Below are 18,503 nucleotides of genomic sequence, written 5' to 3'. Positions count from 1 at the left end.
TACATTCAGTAACATAAGAATATTAATTGAACATGTGGGGTAGGTGCAACATATGACAAGGTTTAGAGTGAGGGTCTAATTGGTCCGTGACTGTGGCAACACATCTCCAAAATGTTCACAGTTCCTAAGTAATTTCAATGCACTTTTATGACTCAAATAATAATCTTCAACCATAAGGTGCTTTTTTAAAATCTCTTAGCGATGCAATTGAGGAACTAGAGCAAGCGCTTTTGTTTTGTTTTGTTTGGAACACAGCCCTGCATCCCAGCCATCACACAATAACTTGTGGTTTACACATTCTAAAAACAGTCCATTATAAATTGCAATCTGAGTCAGGTGGGAATCATTTGAAAGCTTGTTATATTGCCTACATGACTAGCTAAGTTATAAAATCCAATCTTAGTGTTATGATTTCACAAGGCAATTCAAAGAAGCAGATAATTTTGATGCGCATGGAATGGATTCATGAGTGCATTCAGATGCGTGTTCCATGGCCAATTTTCTTCACAATAGACAGGCTCATTCTGTTCAGAACAACCCAGTGTATCTTGTAATGTCATCTACACACAATACCCCATAATGTCAAAGTTAAATGTTTTTAGACATTTTTACAAATTAATGAAAAGTAGAAATGTCAGATTCAACAACAAAGACCAGGGAGGTTTTCCAATCCCAAACAACGGACATTGAATATTTCTTTGAGCATGGTAAAGTTAATAATTACACTTGGGATGGTGTGTCAATACACCCAGTCACTACAAAGATACAGGCATCCTTCCAAATTCAGTTGATGGAGATAAAGGAAACTGCTCAGGGATTTCACCATGAGGCCAATGGTGATTTAAATGTTTTTATCAATTGTATTTTACCACCCTTTTCTCCCCAATTTTGTGATATCCAATTATGATCTTGTTTCATCGCTGCAAACGGGCTCGGGAGAGGCGAAGGTTGAGTCATGTGAAACATGACCCCCCAAACTGCGCTTCTTAACACCCGCCTGCTTAAGCCGGAAGGCAGCCGCACCAATGTGTCGGAAACACTGTTCAACTGACAACTGAAGTCAGCCTGCAGGCACCTGGCCCACCACAAGGAGTCGCTAGAGCACGATGAGCCAAGTAAAGCCCCCCCCCCGGCCAAACCCGCCCCTAACCCGGACGACGCTGGGCCAATTGTGCGCAGCACTATGGGACTCCCGGTCACGCCAGTTGTGACACAGCCTGGGGTCTGTAGTGACGCCTCAAGCACCACGATGCAGTGCCTTAGACCACTGTGCCACTCAGGAGGCACCTCAATGGTGATTTTAAACCAGTGACAGAGTTAAATGGCTGTGGTAGGAGAAAACTGAGGATTGTAGTTACTCCACAATTGTAGTTACTCCACAATACTAACCTAAATGACAGAGTGAAAATAAGGAAGTTTGTACAGAATTAAAATATTCAAAAGCATGGATCCTGTTTGCAATAAGGCAATACTGCAATAAAAATTGTCAAAGAAATTAACTTTTTGTCCTGAATATAAAGAATTGTGTTTGGGAAAAATCCAACACAGCACATCACTGAGTACCAATCTTCATATTTTCAAACATGGTGGTGGTTGCATCATGTTATGGGTATGTTTGTCATCGGCAAGGACTAGGGGATTTTTTGGGGATGAAGAAATGGAATAGATTCAAGCACAGGCAAAGTCCTAATATGCAAAGCCAAATATACAGTGGAGTTACTTACCAAGATGACATTGAATTTCCTGAGTGGCCTAGTTACAGTTTTGACTTAAATCAGTTTGAAAATCTATGGCTGTCTAGTAATGATCAACAACCAACTTCACAGAGCTTGAAGAATTTAAAAAAGAATAAGGGCAAATATTGTACAAGACTCAGAAAGACCCAGAAAGTAATCGCTGCCAAAGGTGATTCTAACATGTATTGACTCAGGGGGTTGAATACTTATCTAATTAGTGTTATTTTTAATTAATTAAAAATAAGTTTTAATTTTTCTTTCACTTTGACATTACAGAATATTTTGTGTAGATAGTTGACTATTAAATACATTTAATCCCACTTTGTAACACAATGTGGAAAATGTGGGAAAAGTAAAAGGGTGTGAATACTTTCTGAAGGCACTGTATGACAACAATGAAATTAAAAAAATGTGCCAAATACAACAGGTTCACCTTACAGTGAAATGCTTACTTACAAGCCCTTAACCAACAATGCAGTTAGGTAATATGTACATGTACGTAGAGTTATTAAAGTGACTATGCATAGATAATAACATAGAGTAGCAGCAGTGTAAATGGCGGGTGCAAATAGTCTGGGTAGAAGGAGTCTTATGGCTTGGGGGTAGAAGCTGTTTATAAGCCTCCTGGACCTAGACTTGGCGTTCCGGTACCACTTGCCTTGCGGTAGCAGAGAGAACAGTCTATGACTAGGGTGGCTGGAGTCTTTGACAATTTTTAGGGCCTTCCTCTGACACCGCCTGGTATAGAGGTCCTGGATAGAAGGAAGCTTGACCCCAGTGATGTACTGGGCCATACGCACTACCCTCTATAGTGCCTTGTGGTCGGAGGCCAAGCAGTTGCCATACCAGGCAGAGCTTTGGTTGAGTTTCCCTGGCACTGTTTCCACATGCTAAAGTCATGGGACCGATATTAGAATTTTTCAGCATCATGTTCAAACATCTATAAGTGACTTTGTAGAGCTTCACAATCAATTATAGATACTTTCAGTTGATTTGGAGATGGTGCATGAAAAATGCTAATATCTGTCCCATGACTTGAATGGGATTTATGTCATTATGTTAAAACGTTAGCATGTGAAAACAGTAACAGGGAAACTAAACCAAAAGCATGGATTGTTGTCATACAACAGGTTACTTTTAACAAGGTAAGGAAACCATTGTGGAATTTTAGAATTTTTTTGAACTATCCATTTAAACATTTCCCAGGCATTACTGACTTATTCCAGATTTTATAACTTGTGGATAAGTATTTTAAGTTTCGGCTAACCATATTATGTTATAGCAATCTGTCATTCGGTGATACAGTCGATGGCAAGGAACTGATGATGCATGTAATGTCTGAGAAGGGGTATGCGACGCTTGTCTGATGGCTGATCCTATCGTCATCAGATGTACAATAGACCAGTACTGTGCCTTTAAGAAGAGAGCTCGGTCAGCTCACAATCCTCTGGTTCTCCACCTTCCTCCCTTCTGTTGAGCTTCAAGGGATATCAACCGGGCCCGAGATAGGCTACTGATAAGCAATATTCAGCATTCAAGGTAAACCAATAAATTAATTTGTTACCATAATAGAGCGTTTTATATTACACTATATATGCAGAATAGCAGCAATGGTGTTTCTCACCTGGCTCTTGCCATAGGCTACCTATTGAACCACCTTGTTTGTGCCACAATAAAGCAATATAAAACGTAAAATGTCATAGAATAGTCAGCCATTGCTTTATTAAAATAGCTTATCGTTTGTCATGAATAATATTTGCATGAGTTTCCATTTTCTTTTAAATTATTAATGTGGATTTTGTGAAAACGACGCACATAAAGCCATTCATTCTATTTCACACGAATCACCCGGTTATTATGGAGGACAGATGTATGGGTCGCTTCACTTTGTGTTGGTGTTTATTTCTAGGGAATAAAAGCGTTACGTAATGTATTTCTAGCATTGAGGCACAACTCGCCATATGCTCGCAGCGCGCAGTTTTGTCGGAAACGGTGCATCAGAAAAGCCGCCTACCGATGGTCCAATTTGTAAATGTATTCTATCACATAAAACGTCAATTGATGTTTGATTTTGGTACAGCAGCGTTAAATCATAACCAAACAGCTGTGTATGAATATGGTTAGGCTACTTCTAGTCAGTCTCATTACAGGAAGCTGAATATAATAGCCAACAGGCCTATCATCATTAGGCCAATTTGGACTGCCAGTGAATAGAAGACGTGTCAAACACCCAGAGCAGATGTTTGAACTCTTTAGTATGGACAGTTATTGATCACTCTTAGACAGAGCGATCACATTTAGTTAAATTGCATACTTTATAGCTTTATTGATAGGTTTTACATTACTCAGGTAGACCCAATAGACATTTATTAAGATAAGGCAAATACGAAAAATGTGTCTGCAATTCTGAACATGTTGTTTCCACCTTTTGATGAGGGCAGACATGGAAAGCACAGCATCATCAATATGACATCAGGCAGCAGTGTGGATAGGTGATCGATGGATGAGTTGAGTTGCTTTTGTCTACCTGCTCTGAAGTCACAGGCTTCAGGGCAAATTCAATGATGGCTGCTTTGTCCCTGCATGATGGTATGCATGTGTGTTTTTGTCTCACAGGTTAGTCGAACAGGAGAAGAATGGATCCAGTTTGAGCATCTTGACTGATAAGACCCTGTCCAGTTGCTGAGTGTGATCCTGTAACCATGGCGACCTGTGGGCGTGGCTGTGTCCCTGCAGTGCGTTTCTGCCAGAGGCTGAACCGACTGAAGACCCTGGATGATGACTTGATGGTGACGTCAATGAAGCGTTGCCTGACCATGGTGGACCTAGCCCTGCTGGGTGTTGGTGGCATGGTGGGCTCTGGCCTATATGTCCTGACTGGCACTGTTGCCAAGGACACCGCTGGACCTGCCGTGGTCCTCTCCTTCCTCATAGCAGGCATCGCCTCCCTGATGGCTGCCCTCTGCTATGCAGAGTTCGGAGCTCGTGTTCCCAGAACGGGCTCGGCCTACATGTTCACCTATGTTTCTTGTGGAGAGATCTGGGCCTTTCTCATTGGGTGGAACGTAGTGTTGGAGTACATGATTGGTGGAGCCGCAGTGGCGCGGGCGTGGAGTGGTTACCTGGACTCCATGTTTAACCACACCATCCAGAACTACACAGAGAACCACATAATGAAGTGGAATGTTCCCTATATCGCCCACTACCCTGACCTGCTGGCTGCCGGGATTTTAGTTGTTGCCACTATCTTCATAACCTTCGGAGTGCGAGTCTCCTCTTGGCTCAACCACATCTTCTCAGCCGTTAGTCTAGTTGTCATACTCTTCATCTTGGTGTTTGGCTTCGTGCTAGCCGACCCAGTCAACTGGAGCCAGAAGGAAGGAGGTTTTGCACCATTTGGTGTTAATGGGGTAATGGCGGGCACAGCCACCTGCTTTTACGCATTTGTTGGCTTCGATGTGATTGCAGCCTCCAGCGAGGAGGCAAAGAACCCCCAGCGAGCCATTCCCATGGCCACAGCCATTTCCCTGGGCATGGCCGCCACAGCCTATATCCTGGTCTCCACAGTCCTCACTCTCATGGTGCCTTGGCACTCGCTCGACCCCAACTCAGCCCTGTCTGACGCCTTCTTCCGCCGAGGCTACAGCTGGGCTGGCTACATTGTGGCAGTAGGGTCCATCTGTGGTAAGTGTCTCTTGAAAGACTGTAACCACACCAATGTTAGCCTAGCAAGCCACCTGATGTCGCAAGCTTACATGAATGGTTTGCTACCACTGATTCATGATAGCGCAGCAGTAGTCAATCTGGTAGTTACGAGGCTACACCAATGTATCATGTCATTAAGTTTATTTTGGTTAGTTGATGATATAAATGATTGAAGGGCAAATGTGTATAACATTTATTTTTACTTCATACAGTAGGTATCTTGGGCTGATAATGTGACTCTCTCTCCATCCCCTTTTCCAGCCATGAACACAGTGCTACTCAGCAACCTCTTCTCTCTCCCTCGGATTGTTTACGCTATGGCGGAAGATGGCCTCTTCTTCTCCTTCTTCGCCAAGGTCAACCCTGTCACCAAGGTCCCTGTTAATGCCATCTTGGTGTTTGGCCTCCTCATGGCTGTCATGGCCCTCATCTTTGACCTGGAGGCCCTGGTCCAGTTCCTGTCCATCGGCACCCTCCTGGCCTACACCTTTGTGGCAGCCAGTGTCATCGTGCTGCGCTTCCAGCCTGAGAAAGAGAAGACCAGTTCCAAGGCTAACTCCACTACCTCCCCCAACTCTAACCCTGAGCCCTCGCCTGAAGTCTCAGAGTCTCAGATCATAGCTCAGGACAGTGGGGAGCTGAAGGAGTATGAGTCCTTCTCAGACAAGCTGCAGCTGGTGGAGATGCAGAAGACCAGGGAACGGAGTGCCCCAGGGGTGTTGAAGGCCCGCTGGGAGCCTTACCTGGGCAGGATGCTGGGGGACTTTGAGCCAGGGGAAGTGGTGGCCTTTTCTGTGCTGGCGGTGATGGTGAGCTCAGTGTCCCTTTGTGCCGTGTTTGTGTTTGGGAGTAACCAGCTTCAGCTGCCTACGTGGAGCATCGCCCTGCTAATAGTGGTGTTTGGCTCAACCTTCCTTCTCTGCCTGGTCATCATATATGCCCATGAACCTCATGTCAACACCAAAACCTTCCAGGTGAGCCAAACAGATTCTCACTTTTGTATTATATGTCTGCTCATATGCCCAAAGTTTAAATGTAAAGCCATTCACAACTTTGTTGACTTTCACTTGTATAGAATAGTGTGGGCCCACCCATAAAGTTAGGGAAGCAGAACAAAACCCTCTTCTTAGAGTTATTATCTGTATAATGTTGTCTGCCTGGGGAGTTGAGCAAACAGCCTTTTATATTTACCTAAGTTCTTATGTAGCTATGATAAACTGATACTACTCTTTATGAGTTTTAAGTCTCTCACAGACTAATTGTAGCTGTCGCTACACTTCAGGTGTGATAAACTCTGCTCAGTTTGACTAGAGCCCAGACTGCCTATAGCCCAGTAGACAGGGACTCAGGGAGCCACATTATCAGCCAGAAGACACTCACTCTCTGCTGTGTGGTCGGTCTGCTCCTCATATAAAATAAAAGCTGTTTCTGTGACTCATATTTGAGAGGCAGACGTTTCTGTGAGCTCAAGCAGGACCCATGTTCCCCCTGGCACCAACCTATTCATTCTGCTGAATTAAATTAAGTTAACCAAGCTCTATTCATCTTTTAGTAAAGACTAGTGGTCTTTCTGGCTCTCCAGCTTCCTTTTTGTCAGTGACTAAGACTTATGAAATTGAGGAGGGCTATTTGACAAATTTGAATGCATGTCAGTATGGTTGTTTGCTGTTGTAATATTTCTAGGTACCCTTGGTCCCATTCATTCCCGCTGCAAGCATCCTCATGAATGTGTTCCTAATGCTGAAGCTCAGCCCCATGACCTGGATCCGCTTTACTGTATGGGTGGCTGCAGGTAAGATTACGTCTGCTAATGGCACAAATATGTGTTGTGTAAAGACCATGTGCTATGTAGCACTGACAGGCCTTGTAAGCCAAACATCATGTCAGGCAGAACTGAAATGGTTGCATTCAGTGGTTGAAATACTGTGCCTTTTTAACCTAAATGATCAACAAATAGTATGGTTACTGAATACTGATTGATGATAAATAGCAGGATACGAAACAGGGTTTTATACCTACAGGGTTTTGTACATGGTACAAGTTTGTATTAAAACATCTGCAGGTTTCTTGAGCGTAAACCCCTGAAGAGACAGTGAGTTTTCTAGCCAACACCTGCTGCAGTAAGAAGGTGTTAATTGGCTATAGAGATTGCTGTCATAAAAATGGATCATCAAGGAAACATGAGTGGCTGTATGGGCTCAGAGGTCTTCTGGACCATGTAAACCATTTAAACACACCTGTCTGCCTACAGAGATTTAACTGGCTTCACAGGGAATATTGGACATGACAGAGGCTTGGGCTAAGCCATGTCTAAGTAATAATTTCCCTGGTGAAAGTTGTGGCCATAACACACAGATGGGATGGGCCAAGATGTGTCTATAGGCTGTGGTGACTGTTAAGCACCGCCATATTCCTGCTATAGCTGTATGTTCTCAACAGAGTTGCACATACAGTATGATAACAATAACAACATGTCTGTGTGATTCTGATTATGTAGTCAAACAATATTCAAAAGTGCTACCCAATGCTGTAACAAATACCATTTGCTTTTTAGAATATTCAAATTCAATTAACAGTATGTGTTGCACCTCTCCAGGTCTGCTTGTGTATTTTGGCTATGGGATCTGGCACAGTAAGGAGGGCCTGAGGGAGATGCAGCCCAAGGATATGGCAGCCAGGTATGTGGTGCTCCCCAGTGGCAGCCTGGTAGAGACAGTCCAGTCTGTGCAGCCGAATGGACAGCATGACGCCAGCACCCTCCACACCACTCCATCCCGGTCTGCTGAGGAGCAGCAGGCAAAGAGATGATGTGTAAGAAGGGAGCCATTCTTATTCAAGTGGGCCATTATTGTCTATCTGCTCCTGCTCATATACTTTTACTGCTTTCATTACCTCACTCTCTTCTCTTCTCACCCCTCCCTCATGTGACTGGCCTCATACAGTTGGTGTGTAACCCCACAAGGCTCTGTTTCTCTGCATTAGTAAACACACATCACAGGATGGGACTCACTCTCATTATGAAACATATTTATAGCTGTTAATATGGGAACATACCTTTTTATAGATATCCAGCATTGTTGACTATATTATTTATTTCAATAAACCAGCACGTGTTTTTTTATTGTTAGTATTGCTCTCAACTTTAACGTCCCTTTGGCACTCACAATTGAATGTTTTTGGAAGATGGAAAGTGCTTATGATTATGGCATACATTGAATCATGATTAGGGCTGTTGCGGCGACCATATTACTGCCACACCGGCGGTCACGAGACAGTCATGAAGACAGTCAAATTCCATGTGACCGTTTAGTCACGGTAATTAGGCTTCTCCAAGCTCTGATGCTGCTGATGGTTTAGTAGCCTACCAAACTTGCTAACTGCCTGGTACTCAGCACTTTGTCTGACATCGATGCAAATGTAATTAACTTTTTCAAATCCTAGTCGCACACGTCATGCAGCCTAGCCCATACGCATATGTTTTGTATCACAACTAAAGTGGCCAATAACTTCTTAGAATTAAGCACATTAATCCGCTTTACAAGGGGTGCAGAGCCTAACGGGCATACATAAGCAATGTGTAAGTTTCAAGTTTGAGTAAGATAATTTTCACCATAAAAATGCACCTATAATAAAAGCATTACATGCATAATGCAATTACAGTCAATTTTGATAGTGACCTACTCTTATTTTTGGCTGTTTAAAAGTAAATGGACAGTTTTCCCAATATCTTCAATATGCACCTCGGAATTGTATAAGGACGTGCACAGTTGCGTCCCCGATGTGTCTGTCTTCACTTGTAGCCTGTGAGAAAGACCAGATCACTGCTGGAGAGCCATGTGAGTGAGAGGTGCTTCGGAGCGTGCAGCATTCCAGGCCAAGGGCACAACAGCCACTGGACGCAAAAGACATTGATATTTTTAGGGTGCTTAATGGCCACACAAAGGGGATGCCGCCGGGAAATTCGAGGCATTATCAAGTGCTTGTCAAATTGTGAATGAGGGACTGATGTAGTGTGTACAGCCTACGCAAAAAACAAAACAGATCTCATGCCTTTCAAGCTTTTTTCAAGTCATCATTCGTCGCATCATGCAGCCTTACAATGTGTTAAAAATCAAAACAGATAGACCAACGTTTGTAGAACAACTAAAGTTACATTAATAACTCTAAATTAAGCATATAGGAGTACCTATTTATTTGTTAACCGCTCAACGCAGAATAACCAAGTGTGAGTTTGGAGAAAATATCCTTTCTATTTTATTCAACTTTGTTCAATTGTATTCTTCAAACTATAAAATGATGCCACGGAATTCTAAGCAAATCTTGTCTGCTAAATGAACTAGTGTAGCCCCCAGCCATATGGCATAGCCAGGTTAGAACCTAACATAAGGACAACTCAGAGTATGCTATTCTGTTCTTCTGAAATAGACCACATTTTCTTAATATCATGCTTCTTTAGACCTGTCTAAAATAAATAATGGATTCATTGTGAAGGTGTAGGCTATATTACATGGATTTATTAGCATTTTTTAAATGGAGCTGTTCCAAAGGTCTGCATCAGTGGCTTGTGTGGAAGCCAGGAGATGCTAAATGTGTTTATGTTAATTAATGGTCAGTTACTGTGAGACGGGCAGTTATTTGCTTGACAATCATCGGCTGAAAAATTATCTATCTCTCACACACAAACACACACAGTCTTGTATAACTAACCTTGTGGGGACACAATTCAGTCCCATTCAAAATCCTATTTAACCAACCCTAACTCTTACCCTAACCTTAACCTTCACCCTAACCCCAAAACCTAACCCTAAAACTAACCCTGGCTCCTAAAACTAATTCTAACCTTAGCTCTAAACCCCCTAGAAATAGCATTTGACCTTGTGGGGATGAACAAAATGTCCCCAGTTGGTCAAATTGTTGTTTGTTTACTATTCTTGTGGGGACGCACACGCGCACACACACACACACACAAGCATTATTCTCGCCTGAGGAGAGACTAGATTCTGTCAGTGGGTCATGTGGCTCTACTTACAACCCCTGTGACCACCTCTGTAGCTCCCTCACGCTGGTGGCTGCTCAGCCAAATGCAAATCAACAACATTGCTAAAGTTTCTTAAACGTACCTTTTCTGGGTTTTTTTTAGATATTGATTTATTTTGTGTATTCTCCGAACTGTGATACATTTCACTGATGATGGCATCTCTCAGATGGTACTCTCCTTAATTAATCTGTGTCTTTCCCCTATCCGTGACTAGGCCAATCAGCATATCACACACACACTATATTTTGGTACCTCACTTCGTATTATAGTGACCCGACTTCACTTGAGATGGTCAAGTGACAATTCTTCTAATGGTGACTAGGGGGTGAGAAGACCTTTCAACCTCTCACCTAATCCACAGACTCCTTCCTATCCCATGACCTCACTCTCTCTTATGTGTCCCACATTTTGTCAATGAACTTAATCTCTACTGAGAAGGGTTTTTTCCCATGCACAATAACTAGACAGCGGCCCATTCCCCGTCGCTCTGCTAGCATGAGGTTAGATTATACAACCAGCTGATATAAAAGCACATGGATTGTTTTAGCTATTGTTTTATTCTAATTTCTCCTCATACACAAGAGGGATAACGAGAGTTATAAACATATGAAATAAAAATGTAAAATCAAATGTTATTTGTCACATGCACCGAATACAACAGGTGTAGACGTTACAGTGAAATGCTTACTTACAAGTCCTTAACCAACAATGCAGTTCAAGAAAGAGTAAACAAAATATTTACTAAAAATACTAAAGTAAAAAATAAAATAAAAAGTAACAATAAAATAACAATACCGAGGCTATGTACCGGGGGTACCGGTACCAAGTCAATGTGCGGGGTTACAGGTTAGTCAAGGTAATTTGTACATGTAGGCAGGGGTAAAGTGACAATGGGGAGGGTGGCATGTGTCATAGTAAATACTCCAAGTGGCCATTTGATTAATTGTTCAGCAGTCTTATGGCTTGGGGGTAGAAGCTGTTAAGGGGCCTTTTGGACCTAAACTTGCCGTTCTGGTACCGCTTGTCGTGAGGTAGCAGAGGGAACAGTCTAAGACTTGGGTGACTGGAGTCTCTGACAATTTTATGGGCATATGATTTAATACATACTTTTTGTAAGGCAAGTACAAACCCAGTGCATGATGTACCAGAACAGGGTATTTGGTGGTGGTGGTGGTGGTGCTGCTGCTTAAAAGCATATTGGCAAACAGAGATTGGGAGTTATGCCAGCCATAGGACATCCCTCATCCTCATGAGGCCTCTGTAATCTGACAGATTTGCAGCGGTCCCTGCAGCTGCCTAATAGCTTGACCTAGATGATAAAACACATATGTGAGATCACACAGTGCTGAATTACACAATGTCTCGGAGAGACAGCACTCTCACCAACAGTTACTCCCTTTCCTGTCTGTGTCTAAGATGTAACAATGTCTTAAGGTGATAATCATAGCATTCCAATGGCTGAAGTTTTCAGTCGAGTCCTGACAAGGGGTTATTTTGTTACCTATTAGGTGTAGATTTGCATGGTTGTCACGTTTGGAGATTGTGGTAAAACATCTACCATTTTATCTGTGTTTTAATAATGTTACTAAAACATTGCCTTAATGTTATTAGCAGTTTCTATATATCACAGCCCTTAGAATGATGAAGAATGAGCATGATTCCCTGACTACTGGCTACCAGCCTCAGAAGTGTCTGTAGCTCAACTTAGTGTTGTACTCAGAAATATGTTGTTTTGTCTCTTATTTATCACTATTTATTAGTTATTATAATATAAATATAAATATATGACACAAGTAACCAATGGCCTTAAATATGTTTTCATGAATAAGGAATGATTCCCAAAGCTTACGTGAAATCTAAATTCAGTTGTTCAGGTATTTTTTTTTCCTCTATCCAAGTAGTTTTCCCTGTTATAATCTCAGTATTTACTCATAGGATATTATATCGTAAATGACTATATAACATTCAATTGATTTGAACAACAGATATAACCTTTGAAATAATCTAATGTTATTGGATGCGGGGATACCAAAAATATTCAATGGATTTTTGTACAACTTTGCACATTGTTTAAGTTTCTAACTGCAAATGACTGTATGTCCTTCTTCCACCGTGTCTCTCTTTTTCCTGTGGGGGCAAGTTGCAGGTGTTGACACTGGTGCTTTTGGCAAGCTGAACATTTCCTCACCTCTGAGTTACGGTCTTTGTCTTTTGTGTATCAGTAAGCACAGTGCGATATGAGGTCTGACTGTACCTATGTACTCTATACTTTCACATCCATATGTCTTTTTGTTGTATAGTCTAAAATAAGTTGTTATTTTGTGACAAATAAATGTTTTGAAGCAGCATTCTGAATATTGTTATTTTTACAGGGTAGCATACTATTAAAATAACTAAATTGATTATACAATGCTCCATTTTACATGTTCAGATAAATACTGTGTCTGACATATTTTGTTTTTATACTCCATGCAACAATTTAACAATTAGGCTAAATCAGTCTGTCAATCATGAGACAAGCATGCGATAGATAATGAATGTATTGTCTATCGGGGGAGGACACATCTCAATTACATGCTTGAGGGATGACACAGCTGTATAATTGGCTCAACTGAAAGACTGAACTCTGAGGTCCAAGGTTAGACTTGATCAAGCAAGTTTGTCTCTGAGGAGAAGGATTCGTGAGTTAGTGGGCTAAGAAATGATTGATTTCATTAGTACATCTGCACTCCGCAAATACTTCAGTATCTAGGTATATCCCTGAAAATGAAACCCAGTATTGTGCTACCACTGAACTCATGCAGAAACATTTAACAGGCATGAACAATAATATGGGCTTGAATTGCATAGTTTCAGGTGTAGTCAGTATCCAGTCTGGATCTATGGGGCTTTTCACAGGTATCTCCATGACTACTACCCACCTTCAGAAAAGTAATTTGGTATTTCTAGTGCAAGGAAATACAAAGGACAAAAATATTGCACCCTAACATGCCATGGGAAGCATACTTCACAATGAATTGGTTGGTCTACCATCAAGTATACTCCTCAATAGGTGAAGGGTTGGACTGACAGTAAGGACAGGAGGGAACCCACACAAGATGTCATGCTCTGATCATCAATGTTGCCATAGGAACTTACCCCTCCCTCGTCAGAGTACTCTGTAAATCATTAGACATCTGCATTCGTGGCATTGTGTTGGTGACACAATAGTAGAGCCTTTGCTAAACACACAGACACACACCATGGCTTGTCTTTTACCTAGCCACTCCCTTTTCTAGACTGATCATTTTAACACTTATTTTTAGTGTGTGTTTGTGCATGACCAGATTATTTATGAGCTTAAATAATGAATGTGCTTTGATAGGCTCATTATGCTCAGTCTTATTGCTTTACCATTCTAAACTAGATAAAACTGTTTTGCTAAATGCATGAAGTCAACAAATGCACATTTGCAATCCAAAGTAGCAAAGTGATTAACACAACAGTTCAAGAAAGAAAAAACATGATACCACAGTTTGAATTAATCAAATTCATTTTCAGTTAAATAGCAACTTCAAGCCAGCTCAATGTTGCCAAGATCCTGAACTCTATAACTTTTCTGCATCTGCCTCAGCTGATACACAAACAACTGTGTATGAGCTACAATGCAATGCCTTACTGCAGTCTCCTGATGGAGAAGCCTGACATATACTTCTAACAGCCTCTTTCTGCCTCAGCCTCTTTCGGCATTACTATGCTCCAAAAATGGTCAACATTAGGTTGATCACCCAGTGCTGGATTTATTTCTTCCTCTGGAGATTGCCAACAGAGCATGTTTGGGACGCCTGGCGTATCTTTGCTTAGGCTCTGGCTGCGCTGGTGTCTGGGGAGAGCCGTAGAGTCCGCTGGTGCACCAGAGCTGTAGAGAAGGTGGTAGAGATGTGATCCCAAGGCCCCATCACCACAGGGATGGAATCCCCTTTGTCTGCTCCCTTCCTCTGCAATCAATGTTTCAACACTCCTGCACTGGAGGTCTGTCTAGGATGGGCAAAATGAGAGAAAAGATGAGTCATAAATACATTCATAAATGATGCATTTATGAAAACACTATACATGCTAAGGTAAGATTCCATTTTTTGTAGTCCCCAAGAAAAACGGTTGGTCAAGCAAAACAGTTGACTGCTATATTACCTGCAGTATACATAAATGTATATGTTCTGTGGTGTTGACTTACAGAGGGCTGTGTTGTACGTAGGGGGTGGGATTTAGCTGTCTCTCTCTGGGAGCGTCAGGCAGACTGGGAGAATCCAAAGCTGCTGAGAGAGGTTGTCTGTAAGTGATAATATGTTTTGTGTTTTACAGCTGTCGTTATCATTGTTCAGGTGTAGTCGATAAATAAAACATGCAGTACAGATGTAGGATCTTAATTTGAGCCAGTTTGCAACAGGAAATGTGAATTATTATGTGGATTATAATGAATGGACATTTTTTGTAGGGGGTTATACATTTTTCAATAGGGCAAATCAAGTCTGACATTTTAAATGGGAAATTACAAACATTAGAAGCCTAGTTAAACCTTGAATACACTACAAGTTTGCATTTCCGGCAACAAAATAGTGATCAAATTAAGATCCTACGTCTGTAGTTCTCCAGCAGCAGTTTTGAAGTATTATTCCAGGATTGTGTCAAGAAGCAGTGCGGTTTGGGTGGGTTGTGTTTCGGAGGACGCACGGCTCTCGACTATTCGCCTCTCCCGAGGCCTTACGGGAGTTGCAGCGATGAGACAAGACTAACTACTAAATTGGATACCACGAAATTGGGGAGAGAAAGGGATAAAAACAATTTAAGAATAATGGAGGCCAGTGTGTTTTGGGGGAGCTTCAATGCTGCAGAATATTTTTAGTAGCCTTCCCCAGGTCTGTGCCTCGACACAATCCTTTCTATGAGCTCTACGGACAATTCCTCGACCTTATGGCTTGGTTTTTGCTCTGACATTCACTGTCAACTGTGGGACCTTATATAGAAAGGTGTGTGCCTTTCCAAATCATGTCCAATCAATTGAATTTACCACAGGTGGACTTCAAGTTTTAAAAACATCTCAAGGATGATCAATGGAAACAGGATGCCCCTGAGCTCAATTCCGAGTTTCTTATTTTTAATACATTTGCAAAAATTTCTAAAAACCTGTTTTCGCTTTGTCATTATGGGGTATTGTGTGTAGATTGCTGAGGACATTTTTTTGTTTAATACTTTTTAGAATAAGGCTGTAAAGTAACAAAATGTGGAAAAAGTCAAGGGGACTGAATACTTTCCAAATGCACTGGAGTTGTAACTCGGTCTATGCTTGTAATACTGGTATTTATATTTGAAACCATATGTAAGTAAACCCACATGAACAAACAATACAATACAAACAATACAGGTTGTACAAGTAATGTCAACATTGTGGTTAACATACAGAAAATGCTCTGAGTTATTTAGGGAAGTGATCCTACTCTGTGGCGGTCCCTGAGGCAGTGGGTTGAGCTCTGGGAATGACACCAGCAGCCTCTCCCTCTGTGCTAACTCCTGCACCTCTCCTCTCAGCTGATCCAAACTGTCTTTCAGCTTGCTCACATGACTCTCCAATCTCTGCTTCTCCTGCTGCAGCTCAGAACACAAGGCCTCAGGGACTGCAGAGGCAAGGCCATTAGTTACATACACATTATTGTTCTTTGAAAATGAAATAGGATCATATTTATATACTGTATCTGCTATGGTGAAGTATGGCTCTGCCCAACGTATGCAAGCAGCACTATAAAATGAACTATGACGTGAAACATTTCATTGTGCTTAATATTGTGTTGAGTCACATCTGTCTGGTAATAATGTACCTGTTCTTGGGTGAGCTGGGTTTTAAGTTGGTCCTTCTCCTCTGAGATGTGTGTCAGTCTATCCTGTAGGCCTGTCTGTGTGTCCTCAGTCTCCCCCAATTGTCCTTGAAGCTCCTCACACTCCTGGTCCAGAGCATCCACTCTCTCCAATAGAGACATCTGCTTGGCCTGCAGTGACTGTTGAAGACACAGAGTGAGACTGTGCAGTAACAACTCACGTAAAACAGGATCAAGAGTTTTTAGATGTGGCCTTTAACACATTTACTAGTACTGCCCCAGGTCTGGTTTTAAAGACTCATCTGCCCCCATGAGTATCCAACCCCATTCATGGCTGTTATACTGACCTCCTGTTGGTGACATGCATTCTGGAACTTGGAGTTCTCTTTGTCAAGTAAGAGCTGAGTACTGGACAGTTGAGCCTCCAGTGTTTGTGTCTTCTCCTCTTGTTTATTCCGTGCCTCTTCCTCTATCTGCAAGGCCTTCACTTCCTGATGTAGCTTATCTCTCTCACACTCTGACAAAGAAAAGACAAGGTTCCACATATTTTCTGTTCACAACAATTAGATAACTTTGGCTGTCTCCTTCTGCTCCTAAAACATCAGACTTGGGGTGGGGGTGTACGTCCTTACCGAGTTTGTGTAACCTTTTTTGTTGCAAACTAATCTCTGCCTTCAGTTTGGAGTTGCTATCCTCCAGGGACATGGAGCCTAAAATGGACAGATATACAGTATACAGTCAAATAACAAATATATTGTTGTCAGCGAGGTTTCCTCTGAGTGCTACTGTACCTCACCTCAGCTCCTCATGTTCGTCCTGCAGTCTCCTCTCTGTCTCCTTTCTCGATGCCTGTGCCTCCTACAGTCTTGCTTGGTCCTTTGCCCATTCACGCTTTAGTTCCTCCTGTTCCCTCCCCCAGCTGAGCCCTGCACTGTGGACTGCACCTTCAGCAGATGCTTTCCCACCTGACCCATGTCCCTGTGCTGCTCTGTGGACCACTGGGACACATCTCCTACAGTCAGACGGCCCTGCTACATAGTGTCATCCGCAGCCACCAGGAGGCGCTGCAGAGGTGGGAAGGCCCTCGCTCCGACACAGCTCCACAAGAGCATCACCAGTCTCCCTCAGGCTGGACTGGACCTGAGCACAGGCATCACAGGGGACAAGGGAGGACTCTACTGTCTGGCAACTTACATTATGAGTGTCTGTGGATATAGGGGAAAGGCAGGAGGGGATGATGCTTGCTGTTCTGCGAGTAGGACAGGAGGGGCCGCCATTTGCTATTATCTGTGGAGGAATGGAGTGCTTGCTGTTGTTCTTGAAGTACAGTGCTGAGACACTACGGATGGAGACTGTGGACAAATATCCCTTTTTGTGGTCAGGAGTGAGGATGCTAAAGAGAAAGTGGTGTTTTCCTCACACTTTGGAGTTTTGATCAATTCTTGAATATCTTGCTTCATGCTCTGAATAAGAGGGAACAACATGGTCATATAAAAAGCATCTAGACATTATCTCACATTTCTTTTAGACTAACATTTAGTTTTCAACAGTATGATTTGTATAAACCTTGCGGTCTGTCTCGCCGACATTTGCCAAATTGTTTCAATATTCAAATTCGATCTCCAGCCGTCCCATAGTAATGAACGAGTTGGGAGAAGACAGACAGACAGGCAGGCAGCGTTTCTCAGCCGGTCGAAATCATGAAACAGCGGGCTTCATTTTTATGGATATATATATATATATACAAAGAAATGTAAATTGAAAAAAGGTCAAAATGAAACGAAGTGCAGCTAGTTTGCAGTCTTTCCAGCTTCAGTTGCTCTAAATAACGGTGTCCTGACAAGCACATTTTCTATGAGACGAAATCGCGCCTCATTAGCTCATTGTTATGGATGTCTCCTCAAAACAGCGTAAACAAATGCAAATGTAGCTACTTTGCTGTTATTCTGAATGCAATTTTTAACATGACTGTGAATTAGCCGTAGTTGGCTAGCTAGAAGGCAAAGGATAATAACGTTGCCAGCTAGTATGGCAATGGAACATTTAGAACGAACGACTGGGTATCGTCCATAGATACAGAACAAAAATACTGGGTCGCGTCTCTGGCAAACGAACCGATTGAACAAACGACCAGCCAGTTTGAGTAGCATATCGTAGTAGCATATCTTGTGTAAG

The 18,503-nt window shown here is 42.3% G+C and overlaps 1 protein-coding gene and 1 pseudogene across 2 annotated transcripts; one reads left to right on the top strand and one right to left on the bottom strand.

Moving 5' to 3' along the window:
- The first annotated feature begins 3,114 nt into the window (after positions 1-3,114).
- LOC110535941 (cationic amino acid transporter 4) lies at positions 3,115-12,827 on the top strand. The gene is made up of 5 exons (XM_021621336.3): positions 3,115-3,275; positions 4,353-5,420; positions 5,703-6,415; positions 7,125-7,233; positions 8,038-12,827. The coding sequence occupies exons 2-5, from the start codon at positions 4,439-4,441 to the stop codon at positions 8,247-8,249; spliced, it is 2,016 nt and encodes a 671-aa protein (XP_021477011.1). The 5' UTR covers positions 3,115-3,275; positions 4,353-4,438; the 3' UTR covers positions 8,250-12,827.
- On the bottom strand, positions 11,018-18,478 carry LOC110535940 (coiled-coil domain-containing protein 157-like; annotated as a pseudogene). Its single transcript, XR_002475343.3, has 8 exons — positions 18,457-18,478; positions 17,120-17,743; positions 16,961-17,038; positions 16,676-16,845; positions 16,332-16,508; positions 15,954-16,130; positions 14,693-14,771; positions 11,018-14,496 (listed from the first exon to the last, which is right to left on the bottom strand). The product of XR_002475343.3 is annotated as a coiled-coil domain-containing protein 157-like (transcript).
- Between the last annotated feature and the right edge of the window lie 25 nt (positions 18,479-18,503).

The sequence above is a fragment of the Oncorhynchus mykiss genome, chromosome 11, assembly GCF_057628025.1.
Source record: "Oncorhynchus mykiss isolate SJ-2025 chromosome 11, ASM5762802v1, whole genome shotgun sequence".
NCBI classification, from domain to species: domain Eukaryota; kingdom Metazoa; phylum Chordata; class Actinopteri; order Salmoniformes; family Salmonidae; genus Oncorhynchus; species Oncorhynchus mykiss.
This window is presented reverse-complemented; position numbering and strand designations above follow the sequence as displayed.